The sequence below is a fragment of the Chanodichthys erythropterus genome, chromosome 21 (assembly GCF_024489055.1).
Source record: "Chanodichthys erythropterus isolate Z2021 chromosome 21, ASM2448905v1, whole genome shotgun sequence".
Lineage (NCBI taxonomy): Eukaryota > Metazoa > Chordata > Actinopteri > Cypriniformes > Xenocyprididae > Chanodichthys > Chanodichthys erythropterus.
In genome coordinates, this window is record NC_090241.1 from 31,416,527 (window position 1) to 31,442,825 (window position 26,299).

General features: G+C 41.1%; 2 protein-coding genes across 4 annotated transcripts in view; one reads left to right on the plus strand and one right to left on the minus strand.

The window, feature by feature from the left end:
* Positions 1-2,944: 2,944 nt before the first annotated feature.
* On the plus strand, positions 2,945-9,691 carry slc25a55a (solute carrier family 25 member 55a). 3 transcript variants are annotated; one of them, XM_067372843.1, is made up of 10 exons: positions 2,945-3,033; positions 3,989-4,105; positions 4,463-4,588; positions 4,986-5,041; positions 7,206-7,296; positions 7,400-7,518; positions 7,826-8,018; positions 8,116-8,270; positions 8,368-8,443; positions 8,550-9,691. In XM_067372843.1, the coding sequence occupies exons 2-10, from the start codon at positions 4,089-4,091 to the stop codon at positions 8,707-8,709; spliced, it is 993 nt and encodes a 330-aa protein (XP_067228944.1). In that variant the 5' UTR covers positions 2,945-3,033; positions 3,989-4,088; the 3' UTR covers positions 8,710-9,691. The 3 variants fall into 3 exon arrangements, with proteins under 3 accessions (XP_067228944.1, XP_067228946.1, XP_067228945.1); XM_067372845.1 differs by lacking the exons at positions 2,945-3,033; positions 3,989-4,105 and adding an exon at positions 5,928-6,001 and having other exon boundaries at positions 4,504-4,588; positions 8,550-9,689; XM_067372844.1 differs by lacking the exons at positions 2,945-3,033; positions 3,989-4,105 and having other exon boundaries at positions 4,504-4,588; positions 5,928-7,296.
* A 169-nt stretch (positions 9,692-9,860) lies between these two features.
* tspan2a (tetraspanin 2a) overlaps positions 9,861-26,299 on the minus strand; it is a 34,405-nt gene continuing 17,966 nt past the window's right edge. The window contains exons 4-8 of the mRNA XM_067372848.1: positions 25,081-25,155; positions 24,930-25,010; positions 24,771-24,836; positions 12,007-12,090; positions 9,861-11,564 (exon numbers count right to left, since the gene is read on the minus strand). Of these exons, the coding sequence (XP_067228949.1) occupies positions 11,499-11,564; positions 12,007-12,090; positions 24,771-24,836; positions 24,930-25,010; positions 25,081-25,155 (372 nt within the window). The 3' untranslated portion in view covers positions 9,861-11,498. The remainder of the gene's footprint in view (positions 11,565-12,006; positions 12,091-24,770; positions 24,837-24,929; positions 25,011-25,080; positions 25,156-26,299) is intronic.

The following is a 26,299-nucleotide window of genomic DNA, read 5'->3' on the forward strand; positions in this document are numbered from 1 at the left end:
TTATGTTGCTAAGAGTGGTTGCTAAGGGTGTTGTGTAGTGATACACAGAACAGTTGGGTGAATAAAACACAGCTATTGACCAATCACAATCAAGGACAGGAACTAACTGTATTATAAGAATTCATACGAAGTTGCGCCTCGTAAATTAGTTACGATTTGTCATGAGATCGAGTTGGCCAGAACTGCAAAACTAAGGGTACGATTACACAACAACAATGTGCTAAAAATGGAAAAGTTTTTTCTTTGCATTTTCTGCATAGACAACAATAATGTTAAAATGATCCCCGTTGACACGGATCTGCGAAAACAACTAAAAACGCTGCATTATTCATGCCAGTCCAGTAGTTGGCGATGTCACTTTGTAAAGAAACACTATGCGCCTATAGACTGAACATGTAATACGCATGTGCATGACGTCACCGTTTAAAAAAAATCATGTTTTTGTAGTTTACACATTATACAAACTTGCACATTGAAATCTGATTTCAAAAGTTTGCATTTTCAGGACATGGATTGCCAAAAAGCATGACATTTTTATCATTTTTAGCTGAAAACTGTCTAATGTAATGGCCTCTAAATGACTAAACGATGATAAACCAGTTTCCCAAACATTCCCCCTGTTCGCCATTAGCCATCAAACAAACAGTCCCACTTTAAACGCCATTAGCTGAACTGATGTTGCTATGCTGAGAGAACCATTTGAAAACTGATTCTGAGATTGTGCCACTTGGTAAAACATTGTTTTGCCTAAATGTTGTTCATTAAACGATCTGCTTTGTATTGAACCACCATACAGTGTCATTGACTTTTAATTGTCTCAGAAGCAGCCGTCAATGTGGTGTGTTTGTGTGTAGTAAATGAGCAATCATTGCTGGATAATGCGTATTTAGAGAGGCAAACAGCTGTGGGTTATTTATATTACAAACCTACAGGATGGTTAACCCAAGTCTGCATTCATTCTAGACCTTTTGTGTCTGTCTTTATAGGCCATATTTTATTTTATGGGTAACTGTAAACAGCCGTTACTATGTCTTTCTTTTATGGCTGTCATGCAACAATATATTTTTCTTTTTTTATGTGTCAAAAAAATAGAGAAGGGTTACAAGGGAGGGTGGAGGGAGAATTGCCTAGAGGTGAATCAAGAACTGACACCATGGTCACATGCTTGGAGTTCACAACAGGACAACAAATGGAATATGTCATGCCCGCCTCTCATTCAGTGTCCTATCAATCAGTACAAACATAACCTACTCCAACTTTGAAACAAATGCATGTCCTATAATTAAGAGAAAACATACAGTATGTTCCTTTTGTTCCTGTTCAAATATGTAACAGTGGTAAATCAATCAATTTTAATTTGTCATGTAAGGATTACGCAATGGCATAAGTTGTTCATCTTTCAGTGGTTATTCCATTATTTCTCCTTGTTGATTTTCCTTTAATGTTCATTCACATGTAGAGATGGCCATTCCACTGTGAACCCCTTTATATTATTCAAGGATTCCTGTCGGCTTGGTCACAATCTGGCCAATCAAATTAGAATGGCGCAGAGGCTTTCTTGACAATAGCGCATGAGTCTGTGTTGTGATAATCCAATGCCCTGATATAATAATACATCAAACAATAAAGCTGGTGGAATCTGGCTGCTCAGCAGTCTCTTACAGGGTTGGTGGGACTAGAATACCTTCCCCATGTGTTCAGTGTCCAGTGGAATTTTTCTGCTGCATTCCTCCTGCTAAAACTGGTTAGACTTGAAACATAAACCAAAGGTTGAGAAGCCAAAGGCTGAATTTCAGTGGGGGTTTTGTTGCTGAAGTTCAAAAGTGTTGCATTAAAATAATTTAAGGTACATTCCAGTCAGCTCTTTGAAGTTAATGATGACTTTCCAGATGCCATTCAGGTCTCAACAAGTCACTTAAGTTACTCAAAAAATGTCTGAAAAAAGCAGCACGACAGAAGAATACAGCTGTGAAATATAACAAACAATGTTTGCTTTTAATATATCAGTATCTAAATTAGAACTGATCAATGTGGATCACATGCTATGAGTCAATGAGCTAAATAAAGTTGTTACGGTGACTGTTAACCACCAGCTGCAGGCTTTATCATTTTAATGTTACACCTATAAGTTCATTATATGTTATTTTAAGCATATTGGACAACTGTTTGCTTAATTTAGAGCTGTATTTCAGTCTCAACCAGAGAAACAAAGATTAACACGTTGATTAGTCACTGATCTTTCTGGAGTTTCGCTTAATCTCACCGAGATGAAGTGTTGTTAGATTAGTACTTCCTGGTATTTACCTTCATCGTGATCTGTAGAAAGAGGGTGGCAGTGTTCTACATCTCTTAGGCTAAACTTAAACCAAACAAGTAAACACAATGTGTTTCATAACAGTTTATAATAACAGGGTTTCAGGAGAACTTCTAGAAGCTTGTTTTCATGTTGGCCTTCATACAGTGATTAGCACTTCTACACAAGCATTCTAATGTTAATCAGGGCAATCGAGAGAATTAGCTAACTAATCTCTGTGAAAGTATAGTTTACTTTATGTAACACATCTATGTGTTAATGTTTTCGTTATGATATCATGACTGTAATATAATGTAGATATTAAAGAACATAGTGGCGTATATTTTTAGTTTGTAAGGTGTAAGTAATGTCATTTTCCTATTGATTTTTATATAGATTATTATTCACGCATATTGTGTTTAGCGCAATATTATTCTGTTAGCGTCATGAGCTAAAATACCCCAGCCTTCCATATGGCCGGTGTAATTTGACACCGTGCCCACACGCACCCCCTCCGCTTTGACTCATAGGAGGAGGTCCTTACAACGGAGTGGCGAATGAATGTGGATATGCAAATATATCGTGGCATGATTGGACAAGTAAATTTACACCCGTCACAAATGGAACCACCTCCCATTTTAAAGCAGAAAGGAATTTTCCATTCAAACATTCATTCAAATTTCTTCGTCGTGGAAGGTTCTGGTACTGAAACTCATTAAAACATTTGAACGATTTCTGAGGTGAGTGTTTATTTAGGAAAAGTCTAAACTAGCTTTATGTTCTGGTAGTAACATAGAAGTTAAAATATAATATAGTAGAAACATAAATGTTATGCAGCAAGCTCTCCGCCTAAACATTTACCAGTAATATTTAATTGACTCACAATATCTTAACATCTTCATGGGTGGAGGTATGTTTTCTTAAGTGTTTTACTTATTTAAACCGTCTTTAGTTTGCTTTGTAGTCTAACCTGCAGTTTAGACGGTTAGGCGAACGCGGGTAATTCATTTCCGCTTTTCTAGAAATTTCCTTATCCGGCTGTGTCTCATTCATTGCATTAGATATTTCGTTGTCTTGTTAGTACTGTATTTATTGCATTAAATATAGACAATCACAAAAATGTTAAGAATTGGGAGCCGCATTTGTTGTAAATTGCCGAAGAAATAACATGCAGAGCTTTAAGTTTGTTTGCAAGCCTGATGCAGTGGCCGTGTTTTATAGAGGAATGTCACTGAAGCGTGTCAGGTCTTGAGTAATCTTGTTAAATTCCTGTAAAGTGAATTTGACTCATTCTTTTGGGCGAGTCTTTTCGAGCCACTTCGCAAAACTGCCCGCCCTTTGCAACAAACTGTTCGAAAGAACCGATTCGCGGAAATGAATCGGACTTCCCATCACTATCTCTACTCTCCAGCAGAGCAGAGATCCAATTACACCCCACAGAAGCCAAACCCCTAACTAGACGCATGCGTAGTGTACAGATGTAGTATACATGTGCGCGCACTTACACTCTAGCCGGAAGTGACTCGGTGTCATTTGACCTTTTAAGGGTCAGTGTTTTGGTTGGTGGATTAAAGCCTCATCAGATGCGTAGGAAGAGCTTAATGACCGTGAGGTCTAAGTTATTTTTTCCGGTTGTAGAGTACGTGTAGGCTTATATCAGTCCGCTAACCTTCGTCACTGTCTCTTTACTTCCAGGTCTCATCAATCGGTCGTGGTCTGTACTTCATTCACTGATCATCACTTCCAGAAGCTCTCATCAAACTCTCAATCTTTATCACGTCGCTGAAATTTCATAATGTCTCAACAGATCAGGTACAGGAGAATATACATTTTTAACGTTTTATGTAATGAATTAAATAATTGTTTCTGGGTGATTTTTGAAATATTTCTTCTGTTGAATGTCTGTTTGGTGTTAATGAAATGGCAAAAGCCACTTTTAATATATATATTTATTAAATTCAATAAATTAAAGGTGGTGATTGTCAGTTCTTTAACATCAAATAGACATTCAACATGCCATTTTTATTTTAATGAATTTGATAAAGGACCCCTTGAATTTAAACTAGCTCTTTTGTAAAGCATTTTAGCTGTATTTTAATTTAATATGTGTGAGTGTTTTCAACATGGACATGCTTTTATTCTCTTTTTTTTGTCTTTTTTCCCCTCTAGCCTCCCTGCCAAACTGATTAATGGTGGCATTGCTGGCATCGTTGGGGTCACTTGCGTGTTTCCCATTGATTTGGCCAAAACCAGACTTCAGAACCAGAGACCGGGCCAGCAAGTCTACAAGAGCATGTAAGGGCTCTCCACTTCTTTTTCTTTACATATCTCAATTCTGCAAATTCTGTAACTTTTACATTCTATTTCAATTCACAAACACATAATTTTAGTGGTATAAGATACTCCTGTGTCAGCCCCCACTTTGATTTGATAAGCTGCCTTGCATTGGTAGCTAATCCTAGTGGAATGTGTGATGCATGGTCAGGCGTTAGTTGCCGCCTGACATGATTGTTCAGCCGCTATGGTCACTGCAAAGCTTTATTAGGATTAAGGCTTGACTATGTCCCGTGCGTGATGTAAACAGAAACGCATACATAGTGAACCAAATGCACATTGACTTTGTTGTTAATAAAGGTTAATTTGTGGAAAACCGGTAGACTGGTCCATGTTAACATTTTTGTTTGTCCTTCAGGATTGACTGTCTCATCAAAACCGTACGATCTGAGGGATACTTTGGCATGTATAGAGGTAAGATTCCCTCATTTATTTATTTATTCACAAGTGCCTTAAAATGTGTTGTATGCCCTTTTTAGATTAGTATAGTTTCTTATATGGCATGATGGGTACACCTGAATAGACTTGAGGAATCTAGTCCATATGACTTTGGAGAATGAACTAGAATAGGTTGGCTGGTGATGGTAAACACAAACTCAGACATTTTTGCTATTTGTAGCTCTTATAGCAATATTTAAGCATTTCCCAACATCTAAATTGTTGATTTTTAGGTGAACTATTTGAATTTAGTTTTTTAAAGACTGTTCAAAGTATACTTTGGTTGGAAAAAATGAACTCACTATCAACTTAAAGTATTACATATCCTTTATTTTTAACCCTCTGATGCATGTTGTTCACTATAGTGGCATTTTAACCATTCAGGGTGTAACATTACATATAAACCACAATGGTGTGAGCTATTGACCTTTAGCCATAATTCTACATGACTGTCCTTATTCGTACATTAAACATGGCTCACAAAAGTGATTCACAAAGTACAGCTGCAATATTTACCATTATCTTTTCATTTTAAATGGTGCAATCTTTCAAAATGCAGATTTTATTATTTTGCAGCAAATTAATTATTTGAATACATAATTTTCCTGAATTTTAGACTCAAGATGTGATTTTTAAATTTAATGCATCAGAGGGTTAATTTTAAATTTAGCCAATCAAACATGTTGTGATTCCTACATTTGGTAGATCAGTTGTTTGGCTTCAGTTATTCAATAGACCAATATAAGTATCTTTGAAGAGTGTTATCTGTAGAGTTTGGAGGAGATTGGAGTCGGTGTTTTGTGCCGGGTCTCCATTTCTGTGAGGAATGCTGTTGTTTGCATCTGTGTTTTTCATGTTACAGACATGGGTCCCCGCTGGGATAGTGAAGGCTAGCCGATAAGGCGCAGCCACGCTGGAGGCAAATCATTTATCATGGTTCTTACCTACTCTGCTCTATTACAATTAGGCACCAATTTTTTGTTTTATTTATAGATAATTGTTGAATCATTTTGATGTTTACTCTTTTGCTTCTTGTTTCTTTGTAGATTATTTCTTCTCCTTTTTTTTTTCCACTTTCTTCACTGTCCTTGCTCTTGTCTCATTCGGTACTAACCCATCTTGCCATGTTCTGTTAACATCTAGAATGTTTTGTTGGATATTATCATCATCACTTACACTCATTATCTGCTTTCTTTTTTCTTTAAGATCAGTCTGATCATGTGAACAACTGCTGTGCTTCTTTTAAACACAGTGGTATATTAAAATAACATGGTCCCAGTTAGGGGTGGGCAGTATGAACAAATTCTTACATCATCGTAAATGTATAACACAATTGATTTTACCTGAATTCAAGTAAAAAATATTTTTATATTACATAATCATGTAATAATGCTTGGTTTTGATAATGTAGTGAATCTTAATCTTATTTTCTTGTGTATTATTTTTTTTAATTTTTTTTTAATATTTAAACCTGATTGGGAGGAGGGGGGTAAATCACCCAAATTCATAATTCTGGCATCATTGTAAAACAGATTTACTTTATTTAATGAGTTTAAAAACAACATCTGCACAACATTCGAAGCTGTTGTAAAATAGCCGTGACTGCACATCAGATGATTTACTTTATTAATGCTACAGTTAGCAGATGCAACGCATCAAATCTGCACATCAAAGCCGTCTTCGTCGGAAGCGATGTGTTTGCAGATTTAACGCTGCACAAACAGCATAGCAAATTCTCACATTTCTACACTTGCACAGTATATACCGTCATACTGCACAACTCTAATGACAGTCTCTTTCTGGAATGTGCCTGCATTCTTTTCTCACCAAATTGAATATTCTATCTTATATTTCTATCTTCTGTTTGTCTATATATTAGTTAATTTTGTTTATTTTTTCTTTTTGTTGAATTAGTTCACTAATGTAAAATCCCCCTCCATCATCATCTCACAGTTTTCTCATAAGCTTTGCTTATATTCTTAGTCTGTTAGTGGCATTTTTATCTTATCTACTTGAATGGTACTTGATAAGGTCATGTTGTAGATTTATCTACTGGTTTGATGGTGGTGGGGAATGTGTTTGCTGATCTGTGATCAGTTGTGGTGTAGTTTTCTTAACCCTCTGTTTGTTTGTCTTTTAGGTGCTGCAGTTAATCTAACACTGGTCACTCCTGAGAAGGCCATCAAACTGGCAGCCAATGACTTCTTCCGGTACCACCTCTCCAAAGATGGGTACGATTGCTAATGCTGCACTCAGTGCTTATTCGACTCCTTTTTTCTTAACAATTGCAATATAACATCTGTGCTGTTATGTAATCATTGCATTTTGTTGCAGGAGAGGGTTGACTGTATTTAAAGAGATGTTGGCTGGATGTGCTGCTGGCATGTGCCAGGTTGTCATCACTACTCCAATGGAGATGCTGAAAATTCAACTACAGGATGCTGGGAGACTAGGTAGGTTTTTCTTTCTGTGCTTATTGGAGCAGTGAAAGCGTGCATATGGAGTACTTGAATCAGATTGATTAGTTGCATCATTCTGCATCATTTTCTTGTAAATTTATTTAGGTGCGATTAATGTACAGTCAATCGGTCATTATTGCAAAATAAACCCCAATGATGGATTTTATTTTGTGATTATGACCAACATTATCCATGTTTGTCATATATATACATATATTGCAAACATCCCTTGTTTACTGCATATGCAATTCATTGTAGTTGTATTACTCACTCGGAACAACTTTTCTGATCGTCCTCACAGCTGCACAGCAGAGAAAACCAGGCATCATCCCTCCAAATAGACTGGCAACCACTAACGCGGTGCTGAGTCGCTCCTACAATGTGGTACCCAATGCCTCACCCAGGGCTATATCTGCCACCCAGATCGCAAGAGAGTTACTGCACACTCAAGGCATTCAGGGGCTCTACAAAGGCCTTGGAGCAACTCTATTGAGGTAATGCATTGTAAAATCTTTATGGTGGTGCTAAATTCAAATATTCACAATAAGACCATAAATGCAACTTTTGCTTTTGCTTTTTTCTCTTATTTAGAGATGTACCTTTCTCTATCGTCTACTTCCCTCTCTTTGCAAATTTAAACAAGTTGGGCAAGGCCTCCCCTGATGATGCCGCACCATTTTATTGGTCATTCATCTCTGGATGTGTTGCGGGCTCCACGGCTGCTGTTGCTGTTAACCCATGTGATGGTAAGCTTTTTTCGGCCCTCTCAAGCCTCATCTCGTTGGTGCACTTTTAAAAGGAAACGCACATGCTCACTGGGCTGATTTATTTATTTTTAAACAGTGGTTAAGACCAGGCTGCAGTCTCTGAGCAAAGGAGCCAATGAGGAAACCTACAGGGGCTTAATCGACTGTTTCAGGTGACACATCAGTCTCATTACTTGTTTTAAACGTTACGATTTAACTGTTCTGTAATGTGAGTATATCTACATGTGTGTGACCTTTGCTTGTGTCTTCATCCTACAGCAAGATCTGGAAGCGAGAAGGGCCGTCTGCTTTCCTGAAGGGTGCAGGTTGCAGGGCTCTAGTCATCGCGCCGCTGTTCGGCATCGTGCAGGTCATGTACTTCCTCGGTGTCGGAGAGTTTATCTTGAGCCAGTCCCCTCTAAAGCTAATCTCTGACTGAACAGACCCCAGTACCTCTGAGTCAACCAAGACTGTGGCAGCTACGCAACCAACTGAACATTTACAAGAAAAGATAAACCTTAATCAAGATGGTAAAGTTGTCGAAAGAACGACAATGTCTACTCTTGTTAAGTTACTGTGAGTTTATCCAGCCTTACCGCACTTCCTCTATGGTTTACATGCTTATTTGATGGGCTGTAGCCAGTGTTTTGCACTTGTTGGTAAGGATATGTCTGGAGGAGAGCGCTTAAGACGTGCTTACATTTTCTAGAAGCATATGTGGAAGTTTCCCCTCAATGAGGGAGACTGGTGTCGTGGTAATGACACTAATGATTGACTTGTTTTTTTGTTTTTGTTTTTCCCATCTATCCACTTTGTACAATTCTTTTTGTATTAATACTTGCTTTATCTCTTTTTTTCCAACTTGGAATTCATTTATTTCTGTTCTTGTCACTGTTTTTAGTGTCTAAACAATTGAGTTACTTAATGCTTTTGAAGCCTTCAGACCTTGTAACTAAATTGTTAATAGTTTTAGGGAATGTCATTGACTTTTATTCCATTTAGTTCCATCAGATGCACATGGCCTCCATCTTACTCAGTTTTGTTTTTGAACTGATTTTGGGGATGTATGTGAGGTGCAGTCTAAAATTCAAGATTATCTTGATTACCTAAAACAGACCAACATTTTATGCATATTGTATTTATGCAATAATTTGCAATTTTGTAGACTTGCATTTATTTTTTCCTTCCGTTACATGGACCAGCATGTTACAACTGTACTTTCCTGAGATTTCTAATCCTAAAGCATAGGTCATTATTTACAGGTCATGTGTTTGCCTTAAATTAACACAATTTACAAACTTTTCACAAAGTTTGAGGGACTCGGCCTTGAACAAGGCTATATATTTAAGTGCTATAATGTGTTGTGACTACAGTATTAACATCAATCCACAATGACACTTCAACACAACGTATTAATTTCTGTTCAATGGAAATGGTTTATTCAACATTGCAAAAATAAAAAAGCAAATGTTTACTTGTGAGTTCTGTTTTAATGTTGTTCAGGGTTTATCGCCCTGTGCCCATATTTTCTCATTCCAAAGCTATTTACATGCAGCACAATGCTATAAGAGTAAAAAAAAAAAAATTTTGAAGTGGAGGAACTACAAACACAAATGTGCATATTACTGTAACTGCAAATGGGAGGTTGTCAGTTACAAAGGCACATAGATCAATAAAACTAGTGGGTCGTATTCCTGAACGGACGACAAAAAAAAAAAAAGCAATGGTAGACATTAGATATGTTTTTGACTTGGCTGTTTTACAATTTTACAGTAATGTTGCAAATTACATTGGTTGATATCTCTAAAAGCTGGTGTTTGAACAGATTCAAAATCAGCCAAGTGAGGAAGGTAATATGTATAAACCAGGGTAGCATACTTAAGTTAAACAAGTGCCACATTTGGAAAAAGTCAACATGAATCAAACAATTTCGAGGAGCGGAACATGGAGTCTGAAGGTTTGAGTTTCCTCTCAGCAGTAACACCATTTTTACAAATATATATTTGCTATTATTGCTGTAATATTTATTACATTACCATTAAGCAACATTAAAGTTATTTGCAAGATTTTAAAAAGGTGGCCTACAACAGTAGCCTAATTAGGTATTTGTTTATTGGTTAACATTAACCAATAGCCTACAAAATAGCAAACTCAAAAGGTTCCAGAAAAACAGCATTTTGCTGAAAAATTATGAAGCTAATTGTTTTTCTTTGGAATATCATGCACTAATGGTTCTTTCACAATAGAACCAGCAACGTTACTAAATCAAGCAGGTTTAATTTTGAATTCATGCTGACTTTAAGCATGACAATCTGTGTCAGAGGTCTTTAAATGGTTAGTTCACCCAAAAATGAAAATTCTGTAATTTATTACTCGCCCTCATGCCGTTCCACACCCGTAAGACCTTCATTAATCTTTGAAACACAAATTAAGATATTTTAGTTCAAATCCGATGGCTCCGTGAGGCCTTCATAGGGAGTAATGTCATTTCCTCTGTCAAGATCCATAAATGTACTAAAAACACATCTAAATCAGTTCATGTGAGTACAGTGGTTCAATATTAATATCATAAACCGACGAGAATAAAAAAAGACTTATTTAGTGATGACCAATTTCAAAACTGCTTCAGGAAGCATTTTTGGGTGAACTAACCCTTTAATCATACTTGTCCACTCCTTGGCTTCATTCAGTATCTATATGATGTGGCAAAATAACCAGCAAAACACAATAAGCATATGACCCATTATCTATTAGTAGTACTGGAGTACTGGTCTAGTTCACACGCAATAAATAACATTAAAAATAACATGAAAATAAGTTGATCAGTAAGAGGCATCAGAGAGCTTATTTACATCAGTAAGTAAATGCCCAATTCACTGTGAAAGTCTGGACCAAAGAAAGACTCAAGATGCGAGAACTCTATTACAGGAAATCAAGTTTGAAAAAAAGAGAGATGTACACTACGCACCCCTTGTGATGATTCAGCAATAAATAAATGTAAAGGTTAATGTGGTTACAGTAGCAGTCCATGCAGTGGCGATCATCTTCAAACAATGCAAAGAACAGAAAAGAGACAGAATGCTTTTCACAAAACAGTACCACAAGACCCACACTGCCTCATGGGAGTTCCTCCACCCTGCTCCCAAGCCTGAATGTGATGGTCTGATGAGGTCAAAGAAGGTGGGCTTTGAAACAGTCCAACTGGGCGAGAGGGGAACTGTGGGGTGCCTAAATAACTTCTCTGCTGTTTCGAATGGCGCAGCAAAGAACCATGCTGAAGATCATGCCAATTATCTGTTAGAAGAGTGAAACACTTTTAAACACAGGCTACAGTGTTCCCAAAAAGCATTTGAACACAAACCACACTTAACGTAAGAAGGTCAATGCAACACATAATATCAAAGAGTCTTCTATACTATAAAGCAAACCTCACCTGTCTTATTTGATTTCATCTCAAAATTAAGCGATAGCTCTTTATAAAAAAGTTGCATATATAAGTATGTCCAACTTTATCCGCACACATATTATAATAATAATAATAATATCATACTTGCGTAGGGCAATATACACTAACATATCTCAACTGCTTGATTGCTTGTATCTTCACAAGATGTAAAATAAAAATAATTTTTTGTAAAGCTGCGTTTGTGCATTGTGAAAAGTGGTATACAAATAAATTTGACGACTTTAACAAACTCCTTTTTGTGAAATCTTTTGCTTAGTGTTATATTCTTACCATAATTCCAGCAATGCCAATCCCAACGTATCCAATTATGAAGAGTTTTTCATTGAAGAAGTTTTCTATAACTTTGACACAATCCTTGAAAATATTTAAAAAGAACATTAGTTGATAGTGGCAAACTGATGTAGTGTTGAAACAATAAATGCACAACATTTGTCCACTTCTACTAATTTAGCTCTCATAAAACCAATATCTCTGGCTCTGAAATCTGATTGGATGAGCCGCCAAAGCTGTTGAAAAAATAGCAGCGATATGCACACCCTTTATAACTAACAATAGATTGCCCCAGGGATGATGCGTTTTTGTAGGCAAAACCCGGAAGCGAGTTAGCATTTTAGGACTTCCGGTTCCAACGCCGTCAAGTCTATGAGTTTTTTGAATGGGTTTTTGTTAAATCGCCTGAAATAAGGTCTGTGGTTAACAAAGCCTCTAAATACTTTCGCGTTTTGATCTATGACATAAAACACACCAGATATAACCAACTTGTGAGTTTTTAAACTTTTACTGTGTCTTAAAATCGGCGGTTGCTAACAAATTGCTAAAAGCGACTACTTCCTTTGGCGGGGACTTTAGACATCATCATGACAAACAGGACATTTGGACAGCATTTCTCATGAAAAAGTGGAAAAGTATTCATACACAGTGCAGATCATAATCAGTGAGCATGTTTTTAAATAGAGTTGTTTTCTAAATAAAGTTTGAGGACGCTTGGTGGTGACGACATTGATCCGCGACCATGGTGTGCTGTAGTCCGTTTATAGCCTACTGTTAGCCTTTTATATCTGACGACTTTATTTAGGCTTCAAAATCTATAAATGTTGTGTTAACTTGTAAAGATTATCTTGATAGACAAAACGTGTAAGTGTCATAACCCTTTGTTAAACACAGAGCTTATTTTCTGCGATTTTCCAAAAGTCTATGGGAAAAATGCATAGGCTTTCGATCGAGGGAACCCGTGCGCTGCTAACGTCCGGGTTGGCCTACAAAAACGCGTCATCCCTGGGGCACTCTATAATGATAAATTAGTTTATTGAATATTAATGTTTTATATCACATCTTGGTTACACTTTATTTTAAGGTGTCTTTGTTACACTAATTATACATCTAAGTACTGAGTAATATTAAGTTACTACATGTACTTACTCTAGGGTTAGGATTAGGGTTTGGTTTAGGGTTAGCTGCATGTAATTATGCATAATTTATAGTTATTACTATAGTAACTACATGTAACATATGTAACAATGACAGTGTAACATATGTAACAATGACAGTGTAAAATAAAGTGTTACCCACATCTTTATTGCCCTAAAAACATATTGCATAAAAAAAAAAAAATCACTTTTTATGTTTTTTATAAATTTAATTTAAACGCAATCATGAAGTAGTCATATCTGCATAATTTGGTAGGAATCACAGTTATGCATTACAATGATTTTTTTTATTTTTTTTTTTTAACATAGTTTAGGGATAAACAGGTTTGGGGGCAGTACAAAGATTAACTTTATCAAAGATGCATGTCACAAAATATTTCTATTTCAAATAAACGTTGATAAAAATAAAAAAAAAGTGCCAAATGTGAATGCCAAAATGTGCATAAATTTAAAAAAAAGTGCATGCTCAATTGAGGTGGATACATTTTTTATCCAACAAGACAAAACACGTGCATAAACTACGAAGGAAACACATTTGTTGAATAAATCCCTCGATGCACAACAGAAAAACTCTGTGACTTTGCCTCAACAGAGGATGTAATTGGATAACTGGACTAACCAGTGGAGCAATCTCATCGCACAGCATCTCAAATGTTGGTTTGATCATTCTAAAATGCCTGAGCCAAAGCCTGTCATCAAAATGATTTGGTTTAATTTGGTTTAAGAACACACAATTGCATTCACAAACACCAGCATCTGAATGCAAGACCGCATGACAGCGTTTACTGCATTTATAATATTTCACAAAATTACTGTTTTACTGTTTTTTATCAAATGCAGCCATGGTGAGCATAAGGGGCTTCTTTTAAAAGCATTAAAATATCTTATCAACCCAAGACTTCTGCACAGTAGTGTGTATGTACAATATATTCACACACAGGCACACACAGCTAAATAGAAGTTTTCTGTAGGCTATAGCCACTGTTAACACGCTGTTGCTTGCTGTACCTTTTTTCTAATGTGCTTTGCTGATTGGGATCAACTGACAGTATGAACTTGACAACTGAAGCACAATGTGACATCATGTTTCTCAGTCGATCAATGTCTCTTCGTGTCTGCTATAAATAAAAAACTGGCGCCTTTGTGCCCCTGTGGGCTTATCGGATCAAGTGACTCATGGGACATCTTGCCACTGTCTGCTTCATTTCTCTCTCTAAGCCCCTCTTACCTTCTCACTCCACTGGTCTGTGCCCCTCCCTCCCTTTACACCGTACAGAGCAACATGGCTGCCACCTAATGGTCTGCATCAGAACTGCTCATCATTTAAAGGATTAGTTCACTTCAGAATTAAAATTTCCTGATAATTTACTCACCCCCATGTCATCCAAGACAAGCTCTTCAGTTGAAAAGAAATGTAAGTATTTTGAGGAAAACTGTCCAGGATTTTTCTCCATATAGTGGACTTCAGTGTTTACCAACGGGTTGAAGGTCTCAAACTGCAGTTTCAGTGCGGCTTCAAAGGACTCTACATGATCCCAGACGAGAAATAAGGGTCTTATCTAACGAAACGATCAAATAAAAATGTATATACTTTTTAACCACAAATGCTTGTCTTGCACTAGCTCTGCGATGTGCCACGCATTAAGTTAGAAAGGTCACGTGTGACGTAGGCATGTGACGGTATCAAATTTTCATGTTGCGATTAATTGATGAAGCTTTTATCACAGTATACAGTATTATCACGATATTAAAATAAGTTGCAAAACCATTTTTGTCATAGTTTAACAGGTTTAAGAACTCTTTTTGTAATAAAACAACAACTGACTGAAATTTTCAAACAGATTAAAATGCAAAAGAATTAGAAGAACAACAGATAACACTTTACTCTATTTAATGCATTAACTAAGATTGAGCAATAGCTACATTTGTTACAGAAAGTGTTATTTTTTGTTAATGTTAGTTTAGAAACACAACTGATCATTGTTAGTTTTATCTCAGGTCCATTAAATAAGTTATTTTGATTTTAGTAATGTTATTAAATAGTAACTAAGAAATTAACATTAATTAATAATAATTAATACTTTATAAGTATTTTTATTGTCAGTTTAGTGATAATGAATTAACATGTTAACTAATGAAGCTGTATGTTTTCAAAGTTTTACTGAACAATAACAAATAATCAGAACATTTCTAATCATTAAGGCATGTTGTAGTCCAGATTAAAATATAAAAATGTTTAGGTTTGAAAATAAATATCCTTTTAAGTCTTTTTTAAGTATTCAGTATTTGGTGCTGTGATGAACAACACTGAGATTACAAAAAAATGAATGGTTGTTTGAAGCATTTTAAAAACTTCACTAGCGCAGTTACTTTGTTTGCACGTTTCCGTGGTAACCGCTGCACGCTGCTGTTCCATCAGCGCCCTCTGCTGTCAGAGAGTGAACGCGCACTTTCATTCAGCTCGTCTCCTTCACTGGTTCCGCCATGTGCTTCTTGTGCACGTTGGGATTGTTTACATCTGAGCGCGTGTCCTTTTGACGCAGAATACAGCGGTGTTGTGCATTTTATACGATTGATGGGTAAAGTATTCTTAATTGCCTTATAAAAAATTAATAATTGGTAAAAAATTATTATTTACGGTATTCTGAAGTGCCGACGATTACAATATTGTGCATATTCATTATCTCGTTTTATCGCATTACCGAATATCGGCACAAGTCTAGTGTGACGTAAGCGGAAGTACCGCAGTAGGGCGCCAAACTCAACTTCAAAATCGTCCGACATTGTTTTACCTTTTTTTGTTTGTTTGTTTGTTTTGTATAGGGCATTTAGCTTAATCTTTGCACATTTGCTTTGTAGACAGTGGATCTGTACTTTAACCTACATCACGCGTGACCTTTCTAAAGTGATTACGTCATGCGTGGTGCATAGGAGAGCTAGTGCAAGAAGAGCATTTGTGGTTAAAAAGTATATACATTTTTTTTTTTTTTTTTTTTTAGAAAATGACTAATCGTTTCGCTAGGTAAGACCCTTATTCCTCGTCTGGGATCGTGTAGAGCCCTTTGAAGCTGCACTGAAACTGCAATTTGGACCTTCAACCCGTTGGTAACCACTAAAGTCCACTATATGGAGAAAAATCCTTTTGACTGAAGTGAAAAAGGACATAAATATCTTGGATGACATGGGGGTGAATAAATTATCAGGAAATTAATTCTGAAGTGAACTGTTCCTTTAAGTATGAAAGGTGTTGTTGTGGAAACTGCTCTAACAAATATGAACTGTACTGAAAATGTCCTACCAAATGAACTAATTCATCAGGGGAAACCTAGAGTTGATATGGTCAATCTGATTACTCAAGGTTTGCAAAAAGAACAAGATGAAATCAAGAAGAAACAAGATGAGGAAGAGAAGAAGAACGTCTCGGTTACAAAGGTAACCCTCGTTCCCTGAAGGAGGGAACGGAGACGTACGTCGGACAGACCGACGAATAGGAATCTCGCTAGAGAGGCCAATCTACTTCGAGTGTAACTAAACGAGCCAATGCACATTGGCATGCAATCATATGCATCAGCTGCTCGCCTCGCAGCGCGGGTATATAATGAGCAGCAGGTGCGTTGCATCTTCAGGTTTTCGCTGAGGAGCCGAACCGGATAGGCGGCAGCATCAAGGGGTACAGCGACTGTGGCGACGGGACGTACGTCTCCGTTCCCTCCTTCAGGGAACGAGGGTTACCTTTGTAACCGAGACGTTCCCATTCAGTCGGTCACGTTCGACGTACGTCGGACAGACCGACGAATAGGAATCCCTACCAAAGCGCCACAGGAGCTGCCCCCTTCCAGCGCTCTGTTGTAAGCCACCTGAACCCCCTTGCCTGAGGATGGTGGGACAGGGCTAACACAGAGAGAGTCGATCACTGCTGTTCCCCAAAACCCATTCAGTGAGACTATTGGATAACGCTGGGAAAGCGTACCCTTCGCTGGGAAAGGAACGCTGCGGAAGCCACATCCTTCCCCGAAGGAGTTATGTGGAGAAGTACATATGGACTAACCCTGTAGGGCTGTGCTACATATGGAAGAGCTGGGGTGACTCCAACCCGATGAAGGGTAGGTTCTCCCAGGGGGAAAGACACGGGCTTCGTTTAGGAGCAACCGTGGAACCAACCATATGGGATCCCCGTAGGGTCACACATATGGAACCCAGCCTAAACCCAGTTCTCAAGGATACAACGGAGTATAGGCCTGGCGCCAGACGCTCCGCCACGTCGGCTGCCGAAGGGATATCGGAGGACTCGACAGGGTCTGCCTTGTAGGGACTCTCTGGAGAAAAGAAGCGCATGTAGCGCAGCAAGCCGACACTAAGCCGGGGCCTCTCCGTGCCTCTGACCTGTGGCGAGAACATGGGAGGAGACCGGCTTGACACGAAGGCTATAGTATCTAGCGAACGTGTTAGGTGTCGCCCAGCCCGCAGCTCTACAAATGTCTGTCAGCGAGGCGCCACGAGCCAGCGCCCAGGAGGATGCGACACCTCTCGTGGGCGGGGCACACCCTGAGCTTGGTAAGCCAGGGCGATGGCATCCACTATCCAGTGGGCCATCCTCTGCTTGGAGACAGCCTTTCCCTTCTGCTGGCCTCCATAACAGACAAGAGCTGGTCTGAGGTCCTGAGGCTTTAGGTTCTGTCTATGTACAGTCGCAAAGCGCGGACTGGACAGAGTAAAGCCAGGGCTGGGTCTGCCTCCTCCGAGGGCAGCGCTTGCAGGCTCACCACCTGGTCCCTGAAGGGAGTGGTAGGAACCTTGGGCACATAGCCAGGCCGGGGTCTTAGTACCACGTGGCTATCACCCGGCCCGAACTCCAGGCACGATTCGTCGACCGAAAATGACTGCAGGTCCCCTACCCTCTTGATGGAGGCCAATGCCACCAGCAGCAAAGTCTTCATAGACAGAATCTTTAAGTCTGCTGACAGTAAAGGCTCAAAGGGAGCAATCTGAAGTGCTCACAGCACCAGAGTGAGGTCCCAAGAGGGTATGGAGAGGGGACGAGAAGGATTTAACCGTCTCGCCCCCCTAAGGAACCTGATGACCAGGTCGTGCTGACCAACAGATTTGCCATCTAAGTGGTCGTGGTAAGCGGATATAGCAGCAGTATGGACTTTGAGGGTGGAGGGGGGACAGCCTACGCTCCAACCCTACTGCAAGAAGGAAAGCACGACTCTGATCGAGCATCTTCGGGGGTCTTCCCGGCGAGAAGAGCACCACTCGACGAACAGGTTCCACTTTGGAGGCGTAAGCACGTCTCGTAGACAGTGCACGTGCCGAAGTGATGGTGTTAAGTACCTCAGGGGGTAAGTCACCTAGAACCTCCGCATCCCGTCCAAGGGCCCAGACATGGAGTTTCCAGAGGTCTGGACGCGGGTGCCAAAGAGTGCCCCGTCTCTGAGAAAGAAGGTCTTTCCTCAGAGGGATGGGCCAGGGAGGGGCTGTCGCGAGGAGTGAGAGTTCTGGGAACCAGGTCCGGTTGGGCCAGTAAGGCGCAACTAACAAGACCTGCTCCTCGTCCTCCCTGACTTTGCACAGGGTCTGTGCAAGTAGGCTCACTGGGGGAAACGCATATTTGCGCAGGCCCCGGGGCCAGCTGTGAGCCAGTGCATCTGTCCCGAGTGTCCCCTCGGTCAGAGAGTAAAACAACTGGCAGTGGGAGGTTTCTGGTGAGGCAAACAGGTCTACCTGAGCCTCTCCGAATTCTCTCCAGATCAGCTGAACCACCTGGGGGTGGAGTCGCCACTCTCCTGGCAGCGTAGCTCGTGATAGCTCGTCGGCCACACGGTTGAGCACACCGGAGACATGAATGGCGCGAAGCGACCTCAGATGCTTCCGACTCCACAGGAGGAGATGGCGGGCGAGTTGTGACATGCGACGGGAGCGTAGACCACCTTGACGGTTGATGTATGCAACGGTCGCAGTGTTGTCCATACGGACCAGTACATGCTTGCCCTGAAGCAGGCCTTTGAGGCGGCTCAGAGCAAGGCGTACTGCCAGCAACTCGAGGCAATTGATGTGCCAATGCAGATGGGGTCCCGTCCAAACCCCTGAGACTGCATGCCCGTATTACGTGGCACCCCAGCCGGTGGCAGAAGCATCTGTGAACACCACAGCATGCCGGGACACCTGTTCTAGGGGCACTCCTGCCCGAAGAAACAAGGGGTCCGACCACGGACTGAAGGTTCGGCGGCACTCCTGAGTGATTGGCACCCGGAATGTGCCGCGCTGCCACGCCCATCTCGGGACTCGGCCGTGAAGCCAGTGCTGAAGCGGTCTCATATGAAGCAGACCGAGCGGTGTTACAGCCGCAGCAGCCGCCATATGCCCCAGGAGCCTCTGAAAGAACTTCAGTGGGACCGCTGTCCTGCCATTGAATGTATTCAGGCAGTTCAACACTGACCGAGCACGTTCCTCTGTGAGGCGTGCTATCTGCTCGACCAAATCCAACTCCATACCGAGAAAAGAGATCCTCTGCACCGGGGCGAGTTTGCTCTTTTCCCAGTTGACCTGAAGCCCCAACTGGCTGAGGTGTCTGAGCACCAAATCCCTGTGTTTGCACAACTGATCCCGGGACTGTGCTAGAATGAGCCAGTCGTCGAGATAGTTGAGAATGCGAACACCCTGTTCTCTCATGGGAACAAGGGCTCCCTCCACGACTTTCGTGAAGACGCGGGGAGACAGGGCCAGCCCGAAGGGTAGGACTCTGTACTGATATGCTCGACCTTCGAACGCGAATCTCAGGAATGGCCTGTGTCGCGGAAGAATTGAAACATGGAAGTACGCGTCCTTCAGGTCTATCGCTGCAAACCAATCTCGGGGACGAATGCACTCGAAAATGCGTTTCTGCGTGAGCATTTTGAATGGTAGCTTGTGGAGGCTCCGATTCAAAACTCGCAGGTCCAAGATCGGTCGTAACCCGCCGCTTTTCTTGGGTACAATGAAGTAGGGGCTGTAGAACCCCGACCTCAAATCGGCTGGAGGGACCGGCTCTATCGCGTCCTTCACCAGTAGGACTGCGATCTCCGCACGCAGGACAGGGGCATCGGCATCTTTCACTGTAGTGAAGAGGACGTCCCTGAACTTGGGGGGGGGGGGAGCCGGGCGAACTGAATCGCAAAGCCGATCCTGATGGTCCGAAGGAGCCAGCGAGACGGACTGGGGAGCGCTAACCCGGCTCGCTCAGACCGTACAAGCAGGACCAAAGGGACCACCGGTGTACCCGCAGCAGGGCAGCGAGGTGGAACACAGGGACGCGGCTCGGGGGGCTCTCTTTGTGAGGCGGCCCGAAGCGGCGTCACAGTGTGCTAGGCAACACTTACCTGGCTCCACGGATGGACAGAGGGAGCAGTCGAGGCTTTGGCTGCCCGCTGCTCGCTGCTGTCCGCTGGCGACAGAAGAGGGGGATGAGAGTGGTGAGGTTTTTCTCCTCCCACTGCTCTCCAAACCCTCTTCAGACCTGGAAATGGAGGAACTGCTCTTTAAAATTTGGGTACCGCTGCCTCTTGGGTCAGTGGCGGAACAGAAACAAACCTAATAAAGGATTTACCACCTGGCCCTCCTCCAGGGGTGGAAGAGCAGCCCCACCCATCTCTGGGTCGCCCATCTCAGGGGTGATTCTCACCAACCAGTTAAACAGCTGCAGAGACGGGAGGCGTCATCTCCCCGCAATGGATACAGCAGAGCCTGCTGGGCCGGAGTTTCTTGCAGGGGACGACACCCTTGGCGACGAGCAGACTGAGGGGCAGCCCAAGAGGAACTCAATGGTTTGTCATGGGAAGCTCCCCTATCCGCTACTAACTGAGGAGAACCGCTGGGCTCAGTCCTCGACAGTGTCACCGAAAGGCCACCTCGTAAGATGGGAGCATTGAGAAAGCATTTAGCTTGACAACCTCTCACACCTCACAAGGTAAGCCAGGGGGCACTTCTGGACCACGGAGGTGGACATCGTCTGGCTGAGGGCCTGCGCCGTGACTTTGATCACGGTTAGTCAACAAGCGCAGCTCAACCCCAGCACAGAACTACCCTCATGCAAAAAGAGTGCCTTGGCCTCACATGCAGGGTGGGTGTGGTCTGTGTACAGCCACCCCATCCAAGAGGGTAGTGAGAGAGGAAAAACTTATGCAGATTGGCACCTTTGGCATTCCATATTTATGGCACCAATATACCCCCATACTGCCAAGTTTTCCATGCACATCTGGAAGACCCAGGAAAGCATGGCTGTAAACTCTGAATCTGAGTCAGCATAAGCACACACCATTACAGTGGGCAGCGTCACCCTCATTTCCAGAGCATAACAGCACTCTCTCCGATGCTGCAATCGACGTCTGTCCCTCAGCTGGAGCTCTGAATGAAATGCTAGGTTCCCCTATGAAAAGGACCAGCAATCCAATCCAGAAACTGCACAGCTTGCAATGCGCTAGAGAGGGAGGGGCCCTAGGGGGTTGGTTCCCCGAAGGAACCCCTCAACCTCATGTCACCCAAGCCATATCAGCAAAGTAGACCTCTTCTGGTGCACCAGAGAGGGCGCTACAATGGAGATTACGCAAGAGAACCGCGCATCTAGAGCGCCGAGCGAGCGCTGGGTTGCCGTGACAACCCGCGCTGCAGCCCGGCAGCTCGACGGCACACGACACGCAGAGGAGCGAGAGGTTTGCTCTCGCTGATCTCCGCGGTCTCCCAGAGTGTCGGGCAGAGCCGCGGCTGTGCTTTTACACACAAGCGGCAGCTGGCCAACAACAGAGGGGACTCAAGCTTCCCGGAGAAAGAAGAGTCACGACCGGCGTGTCGACGTGATCATGTTCTCATATGAAAACATGAACACCCACGAACATCATTTCAGCACGCGCCCAGACATGCGAAACGGTGATCGTGGCCGTCAGTGAGGACAGGAACGATCGCATCCAGAAACACAAGTAGGATGTCGTCTTTAAAAAGACGCGAATCTACTTGTGTAAGCTCTTTCAGGGACTTTACTCTTTTAGAAGTGCTGAAGCACGCAGGGGAACGGCCACCGCAACAGACAGGGATTGTGTGCAGCCTGTCATGTGCTTTCTCTCTCTTTGAAGGCGCTCACTCTTACCAGCCGTAAAAACGGCTTTTCAGCGCTCAAAAGCGCACCGTACCGGCCGTGAGAACAGCCTTCTGACGCTGTCAAACAGCTATTTGCTCAAAAACGGCAAACGAAACAGAAAAAGAGAGGACGTCGACCCCGCTGCTGTGCTGTTCGCCCGCACTCGGAAAAAAAGAGAAGTTCAACCAAAAAGCTTGACTCGTCTTCTAGCAGACACTCGCTTGCAGAGAACAGGAACAAACACCGTTCGGCTCCTCAGCGAAAACCTGAAGATGCAACGCACCTGCTGCTCATTATATACCCGCGCTGTGAGGCGAGCAGCTGATGCATATGATTGCATGCCAATGTGCATTGGCTCGTTTAGTTACACTCGAAGTAGATTGGCCTCTCTAGCGAGATTCCTATTCGTCGGTCTGTCCGACGTACGTCGAACGTGACCGACTGAATGGGAACCACGAGAGTGGAAGGAATGAAGATGGATCCGAAGGCCAAGGAAATGCTTCAATTATTGAGACAACAGCAAAGAATTAATTTGAGATTGATCATGCTTATTAAACAATCATGTATGTTGAATACTTTTATGTGTGACTTGTAACAGATCACAAACGAGGTTGAGGCTTTGAATATAAAAGCTTCAGCGCCGGTTGAGTCTGAGTATTATAGTTAAAGGCCAAAGACGTCAACATTTAGAATGGCCAATATGTATTTTTGTTTCTTCTACATTTTCTTTTTTTTCTTAGAAGTGACAAGCAGAGCTAACGACAGTGTATGCTTTAGTTGCAGAAAGGGGAAGTATTAAGAACTAATGCAAGGCTAACATGTGTTTTTTACTGCAGGTTAATCGAAATGTGTATTTTTAATACAAGCTATATGCCTCTTTGCAGAACTAGAATGTTTAATATGAAAGTCGTTGAGTTTAAGTTAGAAAATATGTTAAGACGTGCTGCACGTGTGTAACCCGTATATGACCTCTGTATCTTGTACTCTAACAAACAAGGAGATGTTTTTGAGTCAGGAAGGAGGATGTGTTTAGACTCTATATTGGAAGTTGTACAACAGAAGATTGCCACACCCCGGGTGAAGACTTTACTCGCTTTTATGTTCTTTGTAATTTTTTATTTCTGTATCTTGTTATTAAACCGAAGCCATTGTATTTGGCGATTCGTAAACTTTTCTAAACAAGACTCAGAGTGAAATTACTTTTTTACATAAGACTATTATCTGAACCTGCAATTACTTTACTCCTCAAGAGCACCGGACCCTGACTGAGCTGGTGCGGACTCCACCTTGAAACCACTGATCTTCATACAACGCTCTCAATCCTTGGTAAGACCAAATCTTTTCATGCAGTTAAGGATTGTAGAAATGTGTGTATGATTAGTTGGAGGTTGGGGGGGATAATTAATACAACAGTGTCCTTCCTATGAGTCTAAGAGTGCTATGTATGATATCAAGATTGGTGACACACATAATAAAATAACAGGAAGGATGAAAAGCTTGTTAAAAGTAAAATAAATAGAAAAAATTCAGAAAAGCTTAGCGAGAGTAAATAAAATGCATTTACTAGACAATATAACCAGGTGTGAACAAGTAGTTTATCTGTCCACACTTTTCCTGCCATTGACAAGTTTTTCTGGCAATCCGTGTTTTCACTGTTATACGGTAGGGGGCGCTGTTACACATCTTCTGAAATAGTACAGCATCTCTGGATCCAAAAACAAGCAAAGATGATCTGTGTAAACTGGAAGACTTGATAGACTTTGGTTATGCACAAGTAAGCTAACGTGATCATCAAACATTCAATAGCATATAAATCAAAACTGCCTAACGTTACCAAATGAAATGACGAGCCCAAAACGTATACTTTTAGTTAAAAAAATCTTTTAGCTTTTTGTTCTAAATGCTGTTTTGTTTTTTTTACCCACATTCAAGGTGTTGGAAAAAAAAAAGAAAAAAAAATCAATGAAGCTAGAATAAAAATTTTTTTGTTGTTGTTGTTTAAAAGCTTGGCGGCCATGAAAGTTTTGTGAATATGATAAAAATAAATGCTGCTGTTGGCTGGCAACTTTAGAAAATGCTGGCAGGGAAAGACAAAAGCAATGCAGACAGACACAACATTTTCAGCGAATCAGACGCATCTGATATTTTGGACCAATGTGATTTAACTGTGGGCGGGGCCACAGTTAAAATGTCCTGTTGCTCATTGTGGCTGGTTAGAACAATCACTTTTGTTTGCTTTTATTGCATTTAGCCTGGTTAGGTCACATGATAGACTGCACTGCAAATATAAATGAGAAAAACATAAAACGGACACATTTTTTAAAAATAAAATAATGCAAAATAATAGAGCTTCATGGCCTATACAGAAATAATTATGGATGGCAAATCATCTCAAATCACCTGGCATTGGAACATGTGAATTATGTTGTTCAGAGGTGAAATGATATTGAGCTCTTTCACATAAGCAATAAAAGATCAGATGGTGCATTTTAACATACCTTTTCAGGACTGTCTACAGTGCACAGTTCAGGAGGGCGAGAGGATTCAGTCCCACAGCACTGCAGCTGTGAAATAAGAACAGACATTACGGCAACACAGACACTAGGGCCACGGATCATTTACTAACAGTGTGTTTGTAAATCAAATGCTTGACTGACCACATCGTGATACATGGAGGCAATAGTCTCGTTGTTATTTCTCAAAGCAGTCTCATAGTAGTTTTTTACATCCTCAATGATCTAGAAACACATGTGACAGTTAATTTCATATTCATGCTCAATAAAAAGATTGACACAGTGCATGAAATACCTTTTCCTTATTCAAAAAGCCAAAGACTCCGGCAGCGACCTCTGCACCAAAGATCACCAGAAGGCAAGCAAAAAACTAGAAAGTACAAAAGAGACTTCACTTTAGTTTTTCAATACTAACTGCAACAGGATATCAAGAAGGTTATTAATTCTAACCCAAATTAAATCACTGTAGAATCATTTAAAGTCAATAGAAAGTCAACATGAAATTGTAATTATGTAGCTAGTAATTAATTACTTTTTTAGAGTAACTTAAAAGGCCAGTAGGCAGCAGATCAGGATTGTGTATCAGTGCATTTAGTTCATACTAGAGGTCTTCACTGGTCCACTTTGTTCCGAAAACCCAAGGTCTGAGCCTAAACCCGAGCTGGCTCGAGTCCAAACTTTGACAAGTGCCTCGGACGTGGGTCGGGTGTGATATTATTAGCCTTGGGTCTTGGGTACTTTTAAATGAATGATTAATATTAACATTCATATAATTGGAATTGCTCGCCCCAGAGGATAAATGATTTACCGTAAGTAACCAGACATCAATTACAGAAAACCATCTATATGCAGCTTAATCAAATTAACAAAAATGAAACCATAACTTTATATTTTGGTGTTTTTCCTCAAACAAAACAGTTTGTGAAAATTTTCAGAAAACATTTTCACAAATTTTTGACATGCATTTTTTACATACATTCACACTTGTAGTTCGGTTCTCTTGGTTCTTTTGGTCCGGACCAAAAAAAGAAAACAATACATTCTTAGTTCGCTTAGTGTTCACACTGTATTTTTTAACACCGAACCTAAAGGTACAAAATAAAAATAAAAACAGCTTTTATGACATATATTTTGCAACGGAACATCCAAAACGATGCTGTGTGCTGGGCTAAATGCGCTCGCTGTACAGTATGTGCGTTCATATGATAGTACTGAATATGATGGAGCTGACAACTCGTGAAGAGCTTATAAAATGTGTAAAGGAGTTAAAACAGCGGCAGGAATCCCTCCATCACACACACAAATGAAGATCCTCTGCAAGGATGCCTGTACCGAACTGTGTTGGGCAACATCGCGACTATGACAAAAAAAAAAAAAAAAAAAAAAAAACTGGTATGCTTGAGCATTCTGTCCTTTTTAGGGTCGCATCTTGTGAAATCATGTCATCTTTGGTCCATGTTGTGTTCATATTTAATTCGAAACACACCGGAGTTTGTTTGGAAGCGGACCGAGAC